Below are 21,563 nucleotides of genomic sequence, written 5' to 3' on the forward strand. Positions count from 1 at the left end.
CCATCCCTGTGCCGCGCCGCAGCGGATCCATCCCTTCGCCGTCGCACTTGCAGGAGGCGGCGGTCTGCTGTTGGATCAGGCGAGGACACGGGGCCGCGATCCCGCGTGTCGTGTTCGCCGGCGATCACGACCCCGATCCGACGGCGGCCACCTTCTGACCATCCACAGGGTGTCAACCGGCGCTGCTCCCCTTTCAGTGGTACGTAATGCAAGTTCATACACATTATTTCATACTGAATCTTTCATGCTGAAGGCCATACAAAAAAACATCTCAGGAGGCGGCGATCTGCTGTGGGATCGCTTCAGGAGACGCGAAGCGATCTGGTGTGGGATCGCTTTAGGAGACGGGGCCGCGATCCCGTCTACGTGACGCCGTGATCCCCTTCTGGACGCGCCCAGCATCCAACTTCTGCTGTACGTATTGCAGGTTTATACTCAATAATCTCAAGTTTATACTCGTTTATGACTATCTTTGCTGGAGCATGGTAGGCTTGAGTTGGTTGCTTGTGCTTGTGCCGGTCTCCTGTATTGCAGGTTTATACTGAATGAAGTTGGAAAACAGAAATACCGGCAATGGAACCAACTTAGTACCCATCACGAAAAACAACATTTGAAATCAAAACTTACCACCATGCTATCCCAAATTATATGCATCCTTTCTTCAACACCTGGGATCAAGTAATGAAAAGAGAGATGCCTTAGCCAGCTTCCATTTGCAATGACACACCACAGTTTCCTTTGTTCAAGCCCTATGGCTTACCATTTACGCCATTGGGAATCTTCCTGAAATCATCAGAATTATCATCTTCCTGAAAGAGAGATGCCTTAGCCCGCTGCCCTTTCTCATTGTCATAAATTATCATCTGATCCTGCATTGTGATGTCTACAGAACAGAAGATCAACTGCATTATTACAAGATCCCAGATATCCTAATTTTAGAAACTGGGTACTGTGTGTATGAATTTATACCTCCAATTATGTTGAATGTCTGTTTAGCAGCCGTACCATCAAGGATGCCTAAGCACACATTCCCATATTTCTGGCACAAAAAAGATGAGAACATTTTAGCTTTCATTTTTTCAGTAAAATGTTTGGTAAAAATTACTGCAAGTTGGGTTATCGAACGCTTACAGTGACAATGAGGTAGTTTTCCGGAGGGATCTCCATGACAGAATTCTTGCCAAAGTTCAAGAACAGTGACTTGAAATCGTTCTTGACCTCTGACACATATTTGAATACCTTCTGCCCTTTCCAGCAAAGAGGCAGAATGACGTCTGAGACTTCTTTAAGTGACTTGCTGAGACCAGCTTTGAGCTACAAGACAAGTATCCGATTAACTTTTTTAGAAATCATGGCAGTTAAATGACTGTGTTTGAAATCTACCTCATTCACAGTTGCTTGGTATGGCTGGGCGGCAAAGTAGGTGTAGGTACTACCGCTGTCAAATACCACCTCCATTGGCTTCACCCCTAGCGAGCGTCGGTCGAAGTATAGTGTTCCTGAGCCAGGTGAGTAGTAATTCCTGAAAATAAAATATTGTATAACGTGTGAAGCCAAAAGGTCTTACTGAAACCTTATACAATTTACAAAACTTTCTGTTGACACGGAATGTAAACCCTACATACAGGCATTCAGTTCAGGTGGTCTGAGTTCCCAGCAAAAAAGAGAGAGTCTGAGTTAACACGTTTTAAGACGCTAAAGTTTTTACCCTTTTTCTGAATTATTATTGTAGTTTATTGATATTAATATGAAATACACTGCTTGATGATAGACTGGAAACATTCAACAGGGTTGCAATCAACTGTACAGGAGCATTATCACTGAGTTGTCATGTGAAGTTGATGAATTTATTTTACCCTCCTGTAGCTCCAAAGCGCAAAAATGTAAGGATAGCTTCAAAATTTATTAATTTTTACGTTGTCATGTTGTTTCAACAACAGGGCCATTTCATTAGGTCCATGCCATGTCACTGGTGATCAAGAAATCAACCAAACACCAACATAGCCTAATTCTTAGACTAAAAACAAATCCAAGATTTGCAATTGGCAACACATTTATCAAAATGTTAAGAATAATGCATTCTTACCCAGATGTGGTACGAGCCATGGGAACCCAAGTTACACGCGAGGTGGGTACGATATCATCCCCGAAGAACAGGAAACCTCCTCCATTCGTGCTGAAGCAATGGCCAACAACAATCTTGGTAATCCCTTTTTTGCTTGAGCTGCTAGAGCAGGCTAACTGATCCTTTCCAAGCGCAAGCAAGCCGTCCGTCGCCGCCTGCACCGCGCCATTCTTTCCCACTTGCTGATCATATCCACAGCTGAAAACAGAAGCAATTAAACATCAAGAACGGAATTAAAACACCAGTACTAAGGCAATGAAACATAAATTGGCATATATTATTACCAAAGGTGAGGTTGGCACGGAGAGTGGATGAATTCTTCAGGGAGAGTGTAAAGTTGTCAGCGACGAGCACGCCGAGTGAAGTTGCCTTGTCCTGTAATATTCCTGATGAAAGAGCAGCTTGAAGTGCTTTATTATGCCCTGCTTCCCGGATTGGAGGACTCATCACATACCTAGAAGCAAGATATGAAATAAGAGGAACCACAGCTACATAAACATATACTGATTGTGTGTGTTCTATTTACTTTGAAGCAGTTGCAAAGTCAGGATCCCAAAGCCAAGAATCATCAAGGACTAGCCCAGATACCACAGGTTCCCCGATGACTCTCTGACCTGCAAAGTTTGAGCTTACATCAACTTACAGTTTGTTTCACAATTTGACACACGTTGAAAAGTTAAATCAACTTAGTACTTAGATTTGGTGTATTATCAATCCCGTGGGACCACTTAGTTCTGAAGCCCCAACAAGTTATTCTGGGACCGACCCAGTCCTGATTTTTTTTGTACAAAGCCGAAACTAGCCAATGTTCTGAAAGTAAATGTTCATAAAATAACTCTGTCTTAATTTGCATTGATGAGGAACTTGTTTGAACCAAATGGCCAGGCACCATACCTTCTGTTTTAGCCTTGGCAATCTCTTCCATTGCATCAGTACTCATCACATGAACAACATACAACGGTGTATTGACGAATTTTGCTAATCGAATTGCCCGTGAAGTTGCCTCGCCTTCCAACTGCAGGAAAGAAGAGAAAATTTGGCACAGAGGATCTTCGTCATGAACAGAATAGTCCAAGAATGCAGAAGAGAGTATGCACCCACCATGTTCCTTGACCATCACTTCCATTTCCCTCGAAACCTCATCATTCCACTTGGTAATGGCCATGTGAAATCCATAGTCCATAGCAGCCTTTTCTGTTTTGTGTTTGTAGGATTCCAAGCCCGCAGTCAAGTTCCCATTCACTGGAATGACAAAGTCGATGTGCATAGAGTAGCTTAGGAGTTGTTTACGCATGTTGCTGAACATGTTTAGTTGCTGTACATGTTTGCATAACTGATTGTGCTGCTTTTACTTACTTTGATTGCTTGGTTGTGTGGCTTGTTCTGCTTACTTTGCACTGCCAAGAAGCAGCCTGTCCAATAAGCATAGTCTCCAAGTTGTCTCCAAGTTCACGAACGAAAGTGCATGAAACATAACAATTAAGAATCAGTCTGTTTACATAAAACCTCCCAATACGGAGGCCAGGAGTTGGATCCTGGGCGCGTCCAGAAGGGGATAACAAAATAAATGATTGACGGTAGACAACTTCAGTATGAAACATAACAAAAAATTAAGGTAGACACTACAGTTCAAGCCATTGTTAATAGTATGAATTCTTTGCTTGTAGGTAAGTATGGGGAATCCACAAAGCAAATCTGCGGAACATACAACAGCGTCAGGTGTACCTAGAGGTAAATCTTTGACTAAAAAACTTGCCGCACATCTCAAGCTATATCCCGATTGTGATTTCCTTAAATGACGTTGTTTCAGATAATTTGGATTGGACAAATGATGGTGAGAACAACCTGAGTACCCCATTTATGACAGTTGGATTGTCAATTTACCATGATTTAATACTATTTATTTATCGAATTGATCTCGCTTACTTGTATGAATGACACTCAGATGGGCTGACACTTGAACCGTCTGGACAACCGGTTCTTCCGGATATTGAACTTGTGGGTACTGAAGGTGTAGGATATCAGATGGCTGGGACAAACGTTGTTGATAATCACCCTATTAGTCCAGGTATGAGGCTGTGCGGATAGAGTACTCATCATTTTATTCTCTTATGTTCGTGACTTCAATCTCAGTTACTTGTATGAACCATGCTCCAGGCCACTCGATACCTGAACAGACCGCAGACCCGGTTGTTCCCCAACCCACTGATGGTGATATCACATGTGTTCAGCGGCCTCCCGATCTGAACTCAGGTGAGCAAAAAACATATTGAAAAGGAGACCCGGCAATCTCGGTTATTTATCATGCTTATAGAGGTTGTGTTGCAGACATTCAAGAACAGTCTAAGAACAATAACATTTAGCTTTTGTTTTGTTCCAGATGTTCTTGATGTGTGTCCTATTGATGGAGGAATACACCTGTACACTATGTCAACTGCTCAAGATTTATCCCAAACCGTTTCAACATCCGAGCACATGACTACAGGATCTTTCGAGAATATCACCAAACAAACTAAAAAAGGTATCTTATATGATGAAAAAAGGGAGCAGATAAACGCCAAGAGGCGAGCTAATTATCGGCGGAAGAAAGAGGAGGAAGCAAAGAAACTTGAGCATGAAAGTCAAGCTTACCTTTCAACATCCGGTATAATTGTTTGATTTTTAATGAAAACAATGTGCATTCCTGCTTTGACTACTCTCACAGCTTGCTGCATCTATTATTAGACCGTCTATTTACTTGTATGAACCAATTTCAGATCAGTCCATCACTGAACAGACCGCAGTTGTTGTTGTTCCTCAACCCACTGATGGTGATGTCACATGTGTACCGCGGCCTTCCGAACTGAACTCAGGTTAGTATAAAACATAATCAGTACTCTCTACTCTTCGGATAGCACTAAACTGACCCGTTATGACCACTATCGGTTATTTTTACATCAAGCGGGCAACCCGGCAACCTCATCAACGTTTGTGTCTCTCAGTTGTCTCACTGACGAGTTAGCCGCAGCCGTAGCACAAAGTGTAAACGGTATTACAAGATTCGTCTTTCGTTGTGAACCGTATCTATCTTATAGAGGTTGTGTTGCAGATGTTCATTAACATACTAAGTACATTATCATTTTGGTTTGGTTTTGTTCCAGAGGCTCTAGATTTGACTCATATGTATGGAGGAAATCACGTAAACATCAATGCAACTCCTCAAGTTTTACCACAATCCGGTTCAACATCCAAGCACATGACTACAGGATCTGTCGTGCGTGTCTCCAAACCATCTAAGAAAGTTATCTTGTCTGATGAAAAAAGGGAGCAGATAAACGCCAAGAGGCGAGCTGCTTATCGGAGGAAAAAAGAGGAGGAAGCAGAAAAAGTACAGCATGGAAGTCAACCTGACCTTTCAATATCTGGTATGATTGTTTGATTTTAAATCAAAACAATGTACATTCCTGCATTCACTACTCTCACACCTTCATGCATCTATTACTAGATGACAAGAAAGAGCTAATAAATGCGCGGAGGCGGGCAACGTATCTTAAGAACAAGGAAAATGCTGACATTAACAAGGAACAGATGAAAGCTCCGTTGGTAGATGGTTATCGAAGAAAATATGATGACGCCGCCGGCAAGCATCTCCATCAAAATATGCCTGCCGTTGACATGTCGGGTACGACTATTTCTATATTACAGGCCAAACGTCTATTGAATATACTCCCTTTGTTCATAACAGTATGATTATTATCTGAGAATCCGTGAGTATGACACCTGCAACCATATTGCAGGTATGCAAAATGTTCCACGGAGCGCTCTCGGTGATATCACTAATGGGGTACAAGCTCACCCTATGCTCCTTGCCGACAAAAATAGCCAGATCAAGGCTCAAGGGCGAGCTACCGTGAAGCACAAAGATGATAACCTTCCTGCCCTTACAATATCAGGTTAGAATGCTTTTTGATTCAGCTGCCTCTTGATAGTATATATATTCCTAATGTTTCTGGATACAAGTGTTTAATAAGTTATCTTGGAAAACAAGCTTATCAAACTCATTGTTTTATCGTCCTCTCGTTTGACTTTTGATTAGACATTAATACCTTGTGAAAATGGACGGAAGGAGTCAGCTGATATGACCTACATAATATGCTGGTACCTTTTGTATCAATGATCAATTAATGCAGTACTGATTAGCGTTTTACACTGTTGTATAACCAGCCGACCCAAATAGGTCCAGCTATACGTCATTGTCACAAGATGAGGCGGTATTGCCTCATACCAATACAATCAGTACAGCTGTCATTCATGATAACCAACTACCTAGAAAGCAGCGTGGTAAGCAACGCAGAACTTGCTTAACTCCTGATCAAATGGAGCAAACAAACGCGCGGAGGCGAGCAACATATCGGAAACATCTAGAGCACGGAACTATCGATCTTGAAGAAAAAAATACCACGCTGCGAGAATGGAGGGCATGCAGCAAAGAGAAGGGGGAGTTAAGTGCAAAAAGAAAGGCAACTTATGCGGCAAAGAAGCACACCCCGTGCAAAGAATCCCTCGCACTGCCACGTCCAGACCTAGCAAACTTATCCCACGCAACACCCCTCTCTCGGGCCGCCGAAGGTGATTCATCTGATGGCGACCCGACGACAATCATGCCGAATTTCATTGTTGGTACCAATGGTATGATAATTCTATTGTCACCTTGTTGTGCTCATTCTCACCAACCCTCATCTGACATGACGTTGTCTATTGTCACATTCGCCATGGAGATAATGCAGACGAAATCGATGGGTTCCGAGACTGCATCACTGGCGATGAGACGACACCATCCGACTTTATGGATGAGGAGTACTACATGTTTCGCGACGAAGGTATGGTCAACTATAATCTATGAATTTGTGGGGCTTTATCATAATTATAGTTAGTAGTAATTAATGTTTTGAACATCATGTTTCAACAAATGCACGTAGGATACGATAATGACACCTTGGAGGATGAAGAGGAAGCGATCATGTCGTCTGCTATACCTAGCGAGGTTGATCCATTAGACTTTGTCTACACAAACATCCCAGACACGACTCACATCCTGAAGCTCGACGCAAACTGCAAACACTGCAAGGCAAAAAAAATTGTGTCTGAGACTGACGGCTTCTGCTGTCGCAATGGCCAGATCGAACTTAAACAACCTGAGCCAATCCCAGAGCTGATGAGGCTATGGTCAAGCATGGATGCAGATTCTAGACATTTTCGGGAAAACATACGCTTCTTCAACGGGCATTTCGCCTTCACAACCCTTGGCGTCAGCCTTGATGAGAACTACACAAACATGAAGTCTGGGGTGTACACATTCCGGGCACACGGCACCATCTACCACAATGTGCATTCGTTCGGGCCTAGCTCCCGTCCTGAGCATCTGCAGTTATACTTCTATGATGATGACCCAACCATCACTCATCGTAAGGCGGCCACCAAGCAATTAGACCAAGATGTCGTGAAGAAGTTAGTAGACATACTCAAAGAAAACCCGTACTCCCAGCAATTTAGGAGTTTGGGTGCACACAAGGACAACCTCGATGATTACAGGATAGACCTAAACACCGATAAAAGGCTTGACCAAAGAAGATATAACAGACCGTTGTCATCTGAGGTCGCTGCAATTTGGGTTGAGGGCAACGACCTAGCAAAAAGGTTTGACCGGAGGATAACACTTTGTGGTAATAACAACGAAAGGCACAGTATACGTGTGACCTCCGGAGCATATGACCCTTTGTCTTATCCCCTATTCTATCCAAGGGGAGAACTAGGTTGGCATCCGAAGCTACCTAAACGTAATGTTCCTTTGGAGGTTGTACTAAATCCTCAACTGGTCCATGATGATGATGAGGATGCAGGTATGCCGTCTGCGTCCCATTTTGCTACAAATAATATTTTGTTTGTCGATTATATCCTCATTTTTATGGTACTCAATCATGTGCAGAGGGCAACAGCAGGTTGTGCGTCTCTGTCAGAGACTACTACTGTTACATGCTGCAGACACGGCCTGCGATCTTTAATCCCATACTCTGTGGAGCACGCCTCTTGCAGCAATGGGCCGTCGACATGTACGTCAAGATTGAAAGTTGTCGGTTAAGGTGGTACAGGAAGAACCAGACACAGATTCGTGCCGACTTGTATAAAGGAGTTGTTGATGCGATCACATCGGGGGAGACACGAGCAAGCGCTGTTGGGGTAAGAATAGTTCTCCCTGGAACATACCCTGGTGGCGACCGCGACATGAAGAAGAGGCATATGGATGCCATGGCAATTGTACATACATACGGGAAGCCTGACATCTTCTTGACCATGACTTGCAATCCAAAATGGGAAGAGATAACGAATGAGTTGCTGCCTGGTCAGACGGCGCAAGACCGACCTGATATTGTGGCTCGCGTGTTCTTTGGCAAACTAGAGGCTATGAAGGACATGTTGTTCAAGAAGCACATCCTGGGTGTTGTCGTCGCATATGTATATGTTGTCGAGTTTCAAAAAAGGGGCCTCCCACACGCACATTTTCTGTTGATCATGGACTCAACATATAAGCTTATCGTCCCCGAGCAGTATGACCGACTCATTTCCGCAGAGCTCCCAGACAAGCATAAGTATCCGGAATTGTATGCAATGGTGGTAAAACATATGATGCACGGACCATGCGGTGCTCTAAACCCGAAGAATGTTTGCATGCAAGAAAACGGATGCAAGTGCAGATACCCGCGGTCGTTCAATGAAAACACAGCACAGGGGAAGGACTCGTACCCAGTTTATCGACGTAGAGACGATGGTAGGCGTGCTAAGGTCCGAGGGAAGATGTTGGACAACAGATGGGTTGTGCCTTATAACCCATACCTTCTGCGGATGTTCAATTGCCACATCAACGTTGAGGTCTGCTCGAGCATAAAGGCCGTCAAATATCTTTACAAGTACATTTACAAGGGCCATGATAAGGCTTCTTTCAGCATCGACCAGCCCGACGCCGATGGTAACATTGATGAGATCAAGAGATACGTTGACGCAAGGTGGATCACCCCTCCGGAGGCTATGTGGAGGATATTTGGCTTTCCACTTTGCGCCAACTACCCTCCTGTCTTGCAGTTGCCTCTTCATCTCCCGAATATGCACAGGGTCGCATTCAATGCCCAGGCTGACTTGAAAAATGTTGTCGCCTCAGAAAATATTTCAAAATCCATGTTAACGGAGTATTTCAAGGCTAACCAGGAACACCCTCGGGCTAGAAATATATTGTACAAGGATTTTCCCGGAAGCTTCACGTGGCAGAAGAAAAAGAAGTTTTGGAAGCCGCGGGTCGAGCGTTTTCAAATAGGTCGCATCGTGTCTGCCAATCCTGCCGAGGGGGACCGATACTATCTGCGTGTGTTGCTAAACCATGTTACGGGCAAAACATCCTTTGACGACTTGCTCACCGTGGACGGCGTGCTATGTGGGAGCTTTAGAGAGGCTGCTGAAAGGTTGGGACTCATCGAGGCAGACAACACGCTCGACGACTGTCTTACTGAGGCTGAGCAGTGGGCGATGCCATGTTCTCTTAGGAGGCTCTTCGCAACCATCTTGGTGCACTGCGAGCCAGGCGACGTGCGTGGTTTATGGGATAGGCACCTCGAGCCTATGTCAGATGACTATCGTCGATCACGCACGTCCCCTGACGAGGTGGAGCAGATGGTGTTGCTAGACATTAGGGGTATGTTGCAGTCCATGGGTAAAGATATTGTTGATTTCGCTCTTCCGAGCATAGATGATGCGTTTGACCCAACCGAGGGCGAGGCAAGAGAGGTCATCGAGGAAACAACCGTTGAGTTTGACATGGATGACACTAAGTTGGTATCTTCGCTGAACTTGGAACAAAGGGCCGCATACGACGAGATACTAACGGCTGTTGAACGCGGTGATGGGGGTGTATTCTTTGTTGATGGCCCTGGAGGTACAGGGAAGACCTTCCTATACAGGGCGATGCTTGCCAAGGTGAGGAGCCAAGGCAAGATTGGTATCGCTACCGCGACGTCGGGCGTCGCCGCTTCTATCATGCCTGGCGGCAGGACTGCCCACTCGAGGTTCAAGATCCCATTGAGTTGCGATGATGGAGCCTCGTGCAGCTTCACCAAGCAGAGTGGGACCGCCAAGCTCCTAAGGATGGCCTCATTGATAATATGGGACGAGGCCAGCATGACGAAGCGACAAGCGGTAGAGGCATTGGACAACAGCATGCGCGACATCATGGGAATACGTGACCGACCCTTTGGAGGAAAGACTGTTGTTTTTGGTGGGGACTTTCGGCAGGTGCTTCCGGTCGTCAGAAGGGGGTCGCGGGGCCAGATAATTGATGCAACCCTCCGAAGTTCTCATCTGTGGAAGTGTATGCGGCAGCTTCGGCTCATCACCAACATGAGGGCTCATAATGACACGTGGTTTGCAGATTACTTGCTAAGGGTCGGCAATGGCACTGAGGATGTAGACGATCAAGGCAACATACTACTCCCTGAAGATATTTGTCTGCCGTCTACAGGCGAGGTTGACGACCTGGAGAAACTTATTGACCACGTGTTTCCGAGTCTAGATGACAACATGTCTGATTCCAATTACATGACATCTCGAGCAATCCTTTCCACGACAAACGACAATGTCGACAAGATAAACATCCGCATGATAGACCGTTTTCATGGAGATGAAGTAATCTACCATAGCTTTGACATTGCAGAGGACGACCCATATGGCTACTACGCTCAGGAGTTTCTTAATGGATTGACTCCTAATGGTCTTCCTCCGCATGCACTCAAGCTAAAGTTGAACTGCCCTGTCATACTTCTAAGGAACATTGATCCAGCTAATGGACTGTGTAACGGCACTAGGCTTGTTGTAAGAGGTTTTGAGAGGAACACCATTGATGCAGAAATCGTGATTGGTCAACACGCTGGCAGGAGGGTCTTCCTTCCTCGAATACCTCTCTGCCCATCTGAAAACGACATGTTTCCGTTCAAGTTTAAGAGAAAGCAATTTCCTATAAGGCTTAGCTTTGCTATGACCATTAACAAGGCTCAAGGGCAGACCATACCGATAGTTGGTGTCTACCTACCCAATCCCGTGTTCTCTCATGGTCAGCTCTATGTTGCTTTGTCTCGAGCCACCGCGAAGAGAAACATAAAGATACTCATTCAGAAGGAGAAGCCGAAGGAGAAGGCCAACAAGCTAAAGGACAATCCAAAGAAGCGAAAAAGACCGACTGTGTCCTTACTGACCTCGATGAAGAACATCGTCTACAAGGAAGTCCTTACAGGCTGAAGTTCGGTCTTAATAGACTAGCAGGTTTAGTAATGACAGAGCATTTACTCTTGCGATGGTCAAGATATGCTGAATTTCGTTTCTTTTACATATATTTTTTATTTGGTATTTTTATATTTGGATGTATACAACATCATCGCTGATATAGATTTTCTACAAGCGTACTTTTTCATGTGTAATATGTGATTCAGATATAGTGATTGGCAGGATAAAGACCTGGAACATCCAATGAAACTATTGTATTACGGCAAATTAACATATCTGTTCTTATTATTTTGGTATTTTGATAGTATGTTTGAATGTAAGTTTATGGACGTCCTTATGATCCTCTACAATCATCTGCTAGGTCAGAATTATAATATTCTGATTGGTCTGATTTATAAGACCAACACACGCAGGAGGGAAGTTTGTGAAGCTTGTGAATATATATTTTGCATATGTACTACAAATAAATAATAAAAAGCTAGCCTGCGTACATGCGAATAAGTTTATATGCCCGTGCGACTTTGAAAAAATGTGACAACTGACATGTCTGATTGCTGAAGTGTACAATATTTGGAAAAAAATTAGAATACTTGATACTTTCACGTATCTAAACTAATTATTTAACAGTTCAGTTCAGGTTACATATTATTTTCTTGCATTGGTTCATTTACCATCATGAATTTACTGTGCATCTGTAATAGTTCAGACCTAAAATATTTGTATGTATACACCATCATCGCTGATATAGATTTTCTACAAGCGTAATTTTTCTTAACGAATGATGCCGCTGATGTGTTACTTCTGCTAATGCATAAACAGATAGTGCATGTGTGTAATACCGTTGCTGCTAATGCATACGCATAAATACACAAATTTATGTTGTTTCCTAGCTATGGGAGCGTGTACTTCTACTACTATTTCTCATATGTACGTATGTATGTTATACATATTGTTGTGATGAAAAGGAATAATAAATATGATCTTTTGCAATGCTGTGTTGGACTGAATGATTTGTAGTCCAATTATATTTTTTGATATACATGAGGTATTACACATGAAATGCAAGAAAGAGTTGTAAGCTGATCTCAATAGGTTTCTTTTTATTTATTTCCCTAATTCATGTTTATTTTTTGATGTTCTCTTTCTTGTTTGAACAAGGAAATGTAAGTAAATGTTACAGCTAGCACAAACTTGAATGAAGTGTTAATGCATTTGAAAAAACAGTATTCAACATAGTTTTAAAAAAATCCCGTGTATAAGGAAATTTTAGAAGTGTTTTTGAAAAATGTACAATACGTGCATGTTAACTATTTTATTTGCTTCCTTTTAAAAAAATTCCTAATCGGTTTATCACACATGAAATCTTAAGACAGGTTATCTTTTTTGTCTTTTAATAATATAGTAGGTTCTACTCACCGAATCACGAAATTGATCCCATTAATTAATATTTGATTGTGACCAAATCGGTCGATTTGTTTACCGATTTCGTATTCAGAGCTTCCTAGAAACGCTTATATATAGATCAACCGTTCCAGCGACCTTACCAGACCTCTCCATCCTCCTCTCACATGGCGTCATCCAACAGTTCAATTCACATGCTTCGTTGGCAGGAAGAAGAAAGTGAAGATTTCGGTGAACTGGAAGATCATGACGGCGCTACGCCGATGCGTCCCTTTGGTAAGGGTAACACACCAAAGCCAAAAAGGCTTAGGATGCATAATCACATCGAGCCTATTAACCTGCCTATTAGTAGTAGATATCCCGTTACGAAAAACAATAGGAAAGAAGGTTTGGGGGACGGTTGGGGTACTAGCAACGATCAAATTTTGCAGGCAACCAAGGAAAGCAACAAGCTGATGCAAACTCTCATAAAGAAGATCAATCAGTTGGAACATATGGTTGTGAAGCACATGCAAACATGCGAGAAGAAGACAGAAATGCCTTGAAAGGAGCAATCATGAGGAGTTATACAATATTCTTTACAGCTTTTTATGTTTTATGTTTCAACGCTCCTTAAGAGCATTTTGCATTATAATCGATTTGGAGTCAAACTATGAAAGTATGAATAAAGAACAGATATTGTTTCATGCTTGCTTTCTTACTCTCTGTTTTTGATCTTCCCTTTGAGATTTGTCGCCGAACACGCTATTTTTTTCTTTTTCTTATATGAATACGCGGTACAAATGCTGTAATCCGTACTTCCATCGAAATATTCTTTTTATTACAAATGGCATTTACTGCGTTTGTGCTATATTAACTAACTTACGTCACAAAACGCACAGGCTTCTCAATTAAGCATGCTGGTTTTGAAAGTGCGGCTGTTACTACACTGTGCATACAGAATCAAATTAAAAAAGAGACGCTAATTAAAAAAAGATCGAAGTTAGCTTTTCACGCGCATACTCAATTGTGCATGCAACCGCGACCAACGAATCAAGCCATCAAAGACCGACTGAACAAATTATTACTATTGCTAATAACTTTGATTTAATTTTTTGTTACTATTTTAAAATGCCCGTAAAATAGTCGTTGCAAAGTAACACAACGACGTCTCATCACATGTTATAAAATCAAATATGTTGGGATTTTTTAAAAAACATATAGTATAATAAAAGCTGAGTAAATAATCGATTTTTGAAATTGATTACATGTTGGTAATTAATGGTAATATATTTAATCGACGAAATATTGGCGAATCCATGGTAATATATTAATTGCGTGACTACACTTACCTTAACGCACTATCACCTTAATTATTTTGATATATCCAATTATTGCGTTCCTAACTAAAAATCTGAAGTCATCATTATATTCCCGCAGTTTGTTATATTGAATATAGGGGATTCACAGGCGAAAAGGAAACAATGATACTGGTGAGATAATTGACATGATTTCGATCAGATTAAGAATCTGAAATATCTATAAATAATTAATTGATTCAAAAAGTTTTAGCAATAAATTTTTTGTTGCCAAAGAACTCTCATAACTTACTATTTATAATAGTTTCGATAGTAGACGTTTTTTTCGCTAGACGGCCACATGCAAATAATTGAAAGAATTTTGATTTTCCCGCCTGTGGGCCCCTTGGACTATATATATAAATGCCACTACCCGTGCCCGTGTGCCCCTCTATCTTTCTTTAACACTTCATCCATTAGCTCCCTGACCATGGTGATACCGTACAGCTCGAGGCCCTCGAGGAGGGTGATGGTGAATCCACCGGATCCCATCATGCCTCTGCCTACCATCCCTCCAATGAGCAGGCAAGTGTACAGATCTTCATGCACGCTTATCTGACATCACCGTTTGTTTATCCCATCATTTCGTATTATTTTATGTAGGTACCTGAATTTTCAAAGTGTATAGATGGAACATATCTATCAAAGATGTTGGATAATTCGAGCTAAGGTGATGTGGAAGTCCCATATCAGGGTGCATGCAATGGGAAACCCATACTTTCGTTGCATACTTCTGGACCAGGAAGTATGAGATTAGTTATCACTAAATATAGCAACCTTTTTAATGTATATACACATGTGTTCTAAAGTCTTGTTATCTGAATTTTTAAATATTTCTAGGGAACAAAGATTGAAGCAATTGCCTTCAGCAACCAAGCTTATCGATTCAACGCCATTCTGCAGACCGGGCTAACATATTACTTCAGTAGTGCGGGATAAACCCCACGGAAATGCTAGGTGGTCACTTCTGGTATCTATGCATGGAGTTTGTCATTGAACTAAATGCTATAACCATGGTTAGGACATCGGTGCACAGTATTGCATCGACAATGTGTCCACCATTTTTCCCACAACTTGGTGCCATATCCTTGCTACGGGACAAAACCATTACCGGTGCAACATCTTTTAGTTTGTTTTTGCATATTTATCGATTTAACATTTTGTCTCACCCAGACTTAATTTTTTCCAGATGTTCTTGGTATTCTTGTCTATGCTGGTAGGATACAACATAGGTGGGATTTAGTATATAGACGGCAGGTCCATTTTGTTGAGATAGGCATCATGAATTTTCGGTAAATTCCAATCAGTACTTGAGGTTTTATATGATTATTAATATTTGATAGTTGCCTACCATCAACATATCTTTATCATTCCAGACGGGAGATACTGTTTATACGCCTAAGTCAAGAGCATGCTGGTCGTCACTTGTACCACTTGCAGAGCACTGAAAATTTGTTCGAGAAAATTGCAGTTACGTACATACAGGTAAACCGGAGGGATAAGTGCATGGAGACTATGAGGGAGAGCACATTCTTGTTCTCCCCCAACATTAATGATGATGTTCATCATCTTCAAGGTAAGTTATATAAACTATTTCGATTTTTATGGCTTTTTGTTCTTTTCTGTATTACGATGTTATTAGTACTAACAAATTGTTTTTACGTAGATATCCACGAAGCCTGCTTAATGACACTTGACGAAACACTATCATACGTCAATGCTGCAGTTGTAGCCAGGAAAAATGGACAGTAGATGACTTTGTTTTTCAACACGGCTCAATAAAAAGCTCGTTTCCCTCGGTCCTTTTATCTACATTTGGAATAATAATGTATTCACACAGAACAATCATTTCTGTTAAAGTGTGTTTTCTTTTTGCTTGTCAACTCTAAGTGTAGCCATTATGGCAGTATGTATTATTTGTACGCGTACTTAATTCGGGATATCTGGTTTTATACAAAGGTTGATTTTTTTTCGATTCGTTGAGATTGAACTGTAAATATGTCATGCCTTAGGAACAAAATATTCAACTATAAAAAAGGAGAAAGATCTGATACGCCCCCGTCACGTTTTTTTATAATTAGAAAGAATCATCTACGTCTTAAATACGACTTGATATATTTGGCAGGCAATAAAAAGCATTAAAAATATATCCGTTTATATATATGCTGCATCGACATCCTAATTGCCAAGACACCTCAGTGAACGATCACTCACGCGTATCGATCAGCGATGGAGCCCATCATTGGAAACAATGCGCCGGCGATCCCTAACTTTTGGCAATTGTTTATACACATATTTTAGCCTATTAGACTATTATTTAGATTACAATTGTGCCACACCCCTAGCTTTTGTACCGATGAACAGTTCTCACTGCCTAATTTTGCAATGCAAATTAAAATGCATGATTAGCACGTAGTGCTTTCCTGATCATTTTTTCAGTGAATTATTTAAGTGAACAAATAAATTCATTAATATTTCATCGTTATTGTGTACGTCGTTAATTTTCTTTTGCTGTAGCTAATCTCGTATCGTATAACTTCATCCATACATGCATTGTTATACGATACGATGTATACTTTATTCTTCAGAAATAATCACATTCCAGCTATAGAATAGTAAATAAACATATGAAGGTCATACGTCACGTACCTTGCATATATTATTTAATCCTGAAGTTGTCCTTGATCTTCCTCTCTCGCCGTTGCCTTAAATTCCAGCTAGCGATTAAACGCTGATTATTTTTTATCTGTTCGTGAATAGAGTAAAAAAATGATATATGCATGGTTTTTCTTATTGATCAGTACCCTACAGTACACAACTAGAACCACGTTAATAGTAGATATGTTAGTGTGCACGCCGTGAATGTTCTATTTTGATACATGCTAATCAATGATAAGTTCATGAAGCTTATGTGTAAGAACATAAGCATTTTGGAAAAAATGAGTACCACAAAAAAAATTAAGGCATGACAATTGACACCATCATGATCTAAAGTATGGATAGGACACCACCATGACAATTGATTTCTGACTTCTTTTCTAATACATTATTAAAAGTTATGCGTTTGATGAAAAAAGGAAAGATATCTGCACCATACATAAGTATATATGAAAAAAGCAAAGACATGTGCTACCCAGCCTTCCTCTGCATGGCCTACCATTTTATGTTAACATCCTGTAAAATCCGTCAATGCCTAATTTATTAACAGGTGTGATTTTGATGGAAAAAGGAAATAGATGTGCAGGGGACAGGTATATATGGTAGTGCTAGATTAAGCAATGATCTGCTAGCCAGTTATCCTCCGCATGGCCTACCTATATATGTGAACCTCCTCTGCCATCCCTCCTCCCCCTCCTTGCTCTTCTTTCGTCCATCACAACAGCCAGACCTGGAGGAGAAGTTCCCAAGGAGTACTCTGTGTAAGCAAGGAGCATCAAGAAGGCGAGTACCTCTAGGTATGAACAATTCTGGATCTTTATTTTCTCTAAAACTGTAATAGTTGTTATGTTTGCTTCAGGTGTACTATCAAAAGTATGTTTGGTTGAGGTATACTACAAAAATATTGATTGCCATCATAGCCTCATAGGAAAGGAAACTGCTTTTTGATATAAGTAGCTTCTGATTTAATTCACTGAATAATAATTATAATACAGGTAACAAAGGAACACTTATTGGGGGGGAAATGAGCTTAGAATTACTAAGATAGGCATTACCTTCTGTTGCTCAATCAACTGGTACTAAACCATATCATATTTTGGCCTCCCCTTTCTGATTGAGGTGGTTTGGGTTATCATTCCACAGTTGCACCATAAGCCAGGAACCATATAATTAACCATAAGCCATGTAAATAACAATAGTAAGAACTTTATACCGATAAACTGAAACCATGATTACAGGCAGTGAGGAAATCAAACAAACTTCACCTCATAATTATCCATGGCATAGGCATATACAGGAAAGTCAAAACCCTGCCTAGGCAGTGAGAGAACACAAATCAGGGATAAGACCAAAAAAGTATGTTGCGCCAAGACTCACAAATTTCATGGAACCATACTAACCAAGAGAGCCTTGTCGAGCCGTTTTGCTGCTGCTTGGCACTCCTTCGGTTTCTCTTCCGCTTGCTGTTCAAATGGTAGAGTTGAGAAGTAATGAGGAACGTTGAAAACAAAATGAAGTGTGACAGCAAGAACACGTGCAAGGTCTATATTTAAACCGAACTGAGAATTTTAGGAGCTCAAATTTTAACAATAACTTTGATTCCAAGACTCAGTTACAAAAATGTGGTTTTAAGGATAACTTTGATTCAAAGATACATGTTCCATGTACAAATATGAAATGGATGAGTTGGACACTACAGTTCATATCACAGCTACAGTGACAAGTCAACTTAAGAAGCACTATATTCTAAAGATAATATTTTAGACGGCAAGCGGTAGAAGAAGACTTCTCCAAGGAGCATATTCAACATCTTCAAAACGAAGATGTTTCAGATGGGCGTGAAGTGTGTTAACCAAAACAAATCCCTGAATTTCTCCTAAAACTAAGCATCATCAATCAAACAGTCTTCCAATCTACAACCCCAGAGCATAGAAACAAAAGCAACACATGAACAGCATTTCAATTTAACGGTACATTCATAGAAATTCTGAATGCCCCACAAGAACATATTTAGCATGAGCATGTAAATAGTGACAAGACTTGTGTTTTGCTGTACCTGATTGTCCTTGAGGTATAGGGTTATCTTAGTACCCCTTCCAAGGGGCTCTCCAGTAGTATCATGTCTCACAGTGAAGGAGCCACCATCCTGGGACTCCCACACATACTACTCATTAACAAGGTAAGCGGAGTAGAAACTGACACCAAACTGACCAATCATGGACACGTCGATGCCAGCAGCTACAGCCTCCATGAAATCCTTCTCGCCCAACCTTGCAATGGTACCAAGGTTGTTCACGAGGACTTGGTCAGGGTCTCAAACCTGATCTTATCCAACACCTGCACATCATAGCACCCAAATACCCAATTTAGTGAGATTCTCACAAATAACCAGTCAATAATGTGTTGGTGATTATGCAAGAACTTGGTTTTGAGACTAATAATGCATTACAGTAGAATCAGCCTATATTTTCATTTATTTTACATTACATATGCAAGAACCTAAACAACCACATGCATAGCACACTGCCTCTACCTAGCTAATGGGGCATTTATTTAGCAGAAAAGCAGGTCGTTTAACTAGCTAACTAACAAATAGCAATCACTGGAATATTACATAGTAGCAGGTGAGAGAGGAGAGGGAGAGGGATGTGCTACCTGCTGGGAGCAATGCGTCGTGGTGGCCAGGCTGGACTCGTCGAGCTCGGGACCCTTGATCGCTCGCCTTGGAAGAAGAGGAGCAGAGGGCTTGGTGGCTATGTGCGCCCATCCTCCTCAGTCCAGGGGCTGCAAAGTGCCCTCCTGCCGACGTCGCCGTCTCGTCCGCGCCATGGGCGATCTGAACCATATTACATATAGCTTTAGTCTGAGAGCAGAGGCGGCTTTAAACATTAGCATGCCATGGGCAGGTGTAAACAACCATAGAGCAAAATTATGGCCATGAGAGCAGTAATAAGCCAAATCACTTGAAACAAACAAACTTAAAGGACCAATGGTAATAACAGAATCTATACATTGCTTGAACCAAAAAATGCTGCTGCATATTCATTCATTGAAGAAACTTGAATCATGTGCATACATAGAAATTGAACCAAAACTGGTGATGTGTTTTCATCACATAGTTGTCCAATGCAAACCAAGAGATACCGAAACAGTGGAAGAGCAATAATTAATAATGGACTAGATTAGTTAGTAGGCTAATTGAATTGAGTGCAACAACTAATTACCAAGAAAGAGGCATGCTACGGTAATTATTGTTGTTGTCGTCATGGAGGGGCCGTCTGTCTCACCTTGCCGCGGAAGTGGTGGGGGTTCCGGAAGACGGCGGAGTGGTAGGCGATGTAGACCACAGGCTGCACCACCGTGGCCGTGTCTTGGCCGTCGGGGAGCAGTCTTCGCCCTGGCCCTGCCTGTGAGGCCGGGTCACGGCGCCTCGATAGAGCAGCGAGTAGGAGATCAGTTCAGGGCACGCCTAGAATATTGAAATTTAGAAAATTTGCATGCCTTTACCAAATTAGAGGACATTTTCACATTGTACGTTAACTATCACAAACGTCTATAGATCAATGCTGTTGCTACTTTGTGTTCCTTATATTTTGCAAAAAAAAGGAACTCTTTTATCCTGTGCCATAAAACTCTTCCTTTTAACACTTCTATATGCTGGGTTGACGGCATCTCATCAATATAGCTAGGTCTCTAATTTTAGTTCTGAAGTAAACGGACCCAGTGGGTAAACAAGTGGACATACAGTAGGCTTATCCTTGCCAAAATGGACAAATAGAGTGTTTTGCAAAAAAAATAAAAAATTTGAAGCTCTAACAGTCGGGCTGTTGGTAATGAAAATGTCAAACCTTCATACAAATAGGCAGCAATGCACGTGCATACTGGCACTACTTGTGTCATACTGGCATTCTAAGATGACGATCACATACCTTTTAGACTAAAAATCATAACGACAGTTTGACTTCTAATTAAAAATCCACTTTGTTTATAAAAAACTATGTACGTTATGCGTTTGTTTTACAATTCTATGGCAGAGCAAAGACCAGACCTCATTCAGTGTTTCACTCTTCCCTGTTCTTCTCAATTATAGTTGTAGTTACAAGGATCATGACGCAAGCAAGCACTTCGACAAAATTTAACATGAAGGTTCTTTTACGAATCTAAGCAAATTGGATTGGACAACGCCGCACACTCACTACACTCACTCTCAGTTGCGTGATCTCAAGAGTTAATATTCTAGAGAAATCTTGGTTGTAGTAGATGACTGATTAGAAAACAACTATCCATAAATTAGTGCATGTTGTTTTGGTATGATTATGTATGTACATCCGCAGGTGCAAATGCAAACAACAAATGTGCATGCAAAAGTAATAATTCAGACGAACACACATATGCACAGAAATAAAAGATACCACCTCACCTTGAGAAAACCCATGAGTGAACGGACATTGTCGTGCGACAACATTACTGATCCTCACATACTTCATCCCTCATCGCCACCATTGTATAAAAGAAAAGCCTGGACACAACATCAACGCCTCGACCTACTTCATCCAGAACCCTTGAAGCACACCCCTAGTCTCTCCATACAAGAATAATCTGTATATACAAAATATAGCATACAAGCACAAAAAATTGAAATCAAATATTGGTGCGGATCCACATGTAAATCATATGAAAATACAGAGAAAATGCAGTGTATAAATGCATACACAAAAAAGAAAAGTAGAGGAGGAAAGGGG

At 41.4% G+C, this 21,563-nt stretch overlaps 1 protein-coding gene across 1 annotated transcript; it reads right to left on the reverse strand.

Annotated features, from left to right (window-relative positions):
- Positions 1 to 362: 362 nt before the first annotated feature.
- On the reverse strand, positions 363 to 2,497 carry LOC123076536 (aspartic proteinase Asp1; the record flags this gene model as incomplete). Its single annotated transcript, XM_044498730.1, has 7 exons — positions 363 to 523; positions 761 to 883; positions 970 to 1,039; positions 1,132 to 1,314; positions 1,384 to 1,522; positions 2,087 to 2,323; positions 2,388 to 2,497. Coding segments are annotated over 7 exons (1,023 nt in total), but the record flags the coding sequence as incomplete, so codon positions are not given.
- Positions 2,498 to 21,563: the final 19,066 nt, after the last annotated feature.

Source organism: Triticum aestivum, chromosome 3D (genome assembly GCF_018294505.1).
Source record: "Triticum aestivum cultivar Chinese Spring chromosome 3D, IWGSC CS RefSeq v2.1, whole genome shotgun sequence".
NCBI classification, from domain to species: domain Eukaryota; kingdom Viridiplantae; phylum Streptophyta; class Magnoliopsida; order Poales; family Poaceae; genus Triticum; species Triticum aestivum.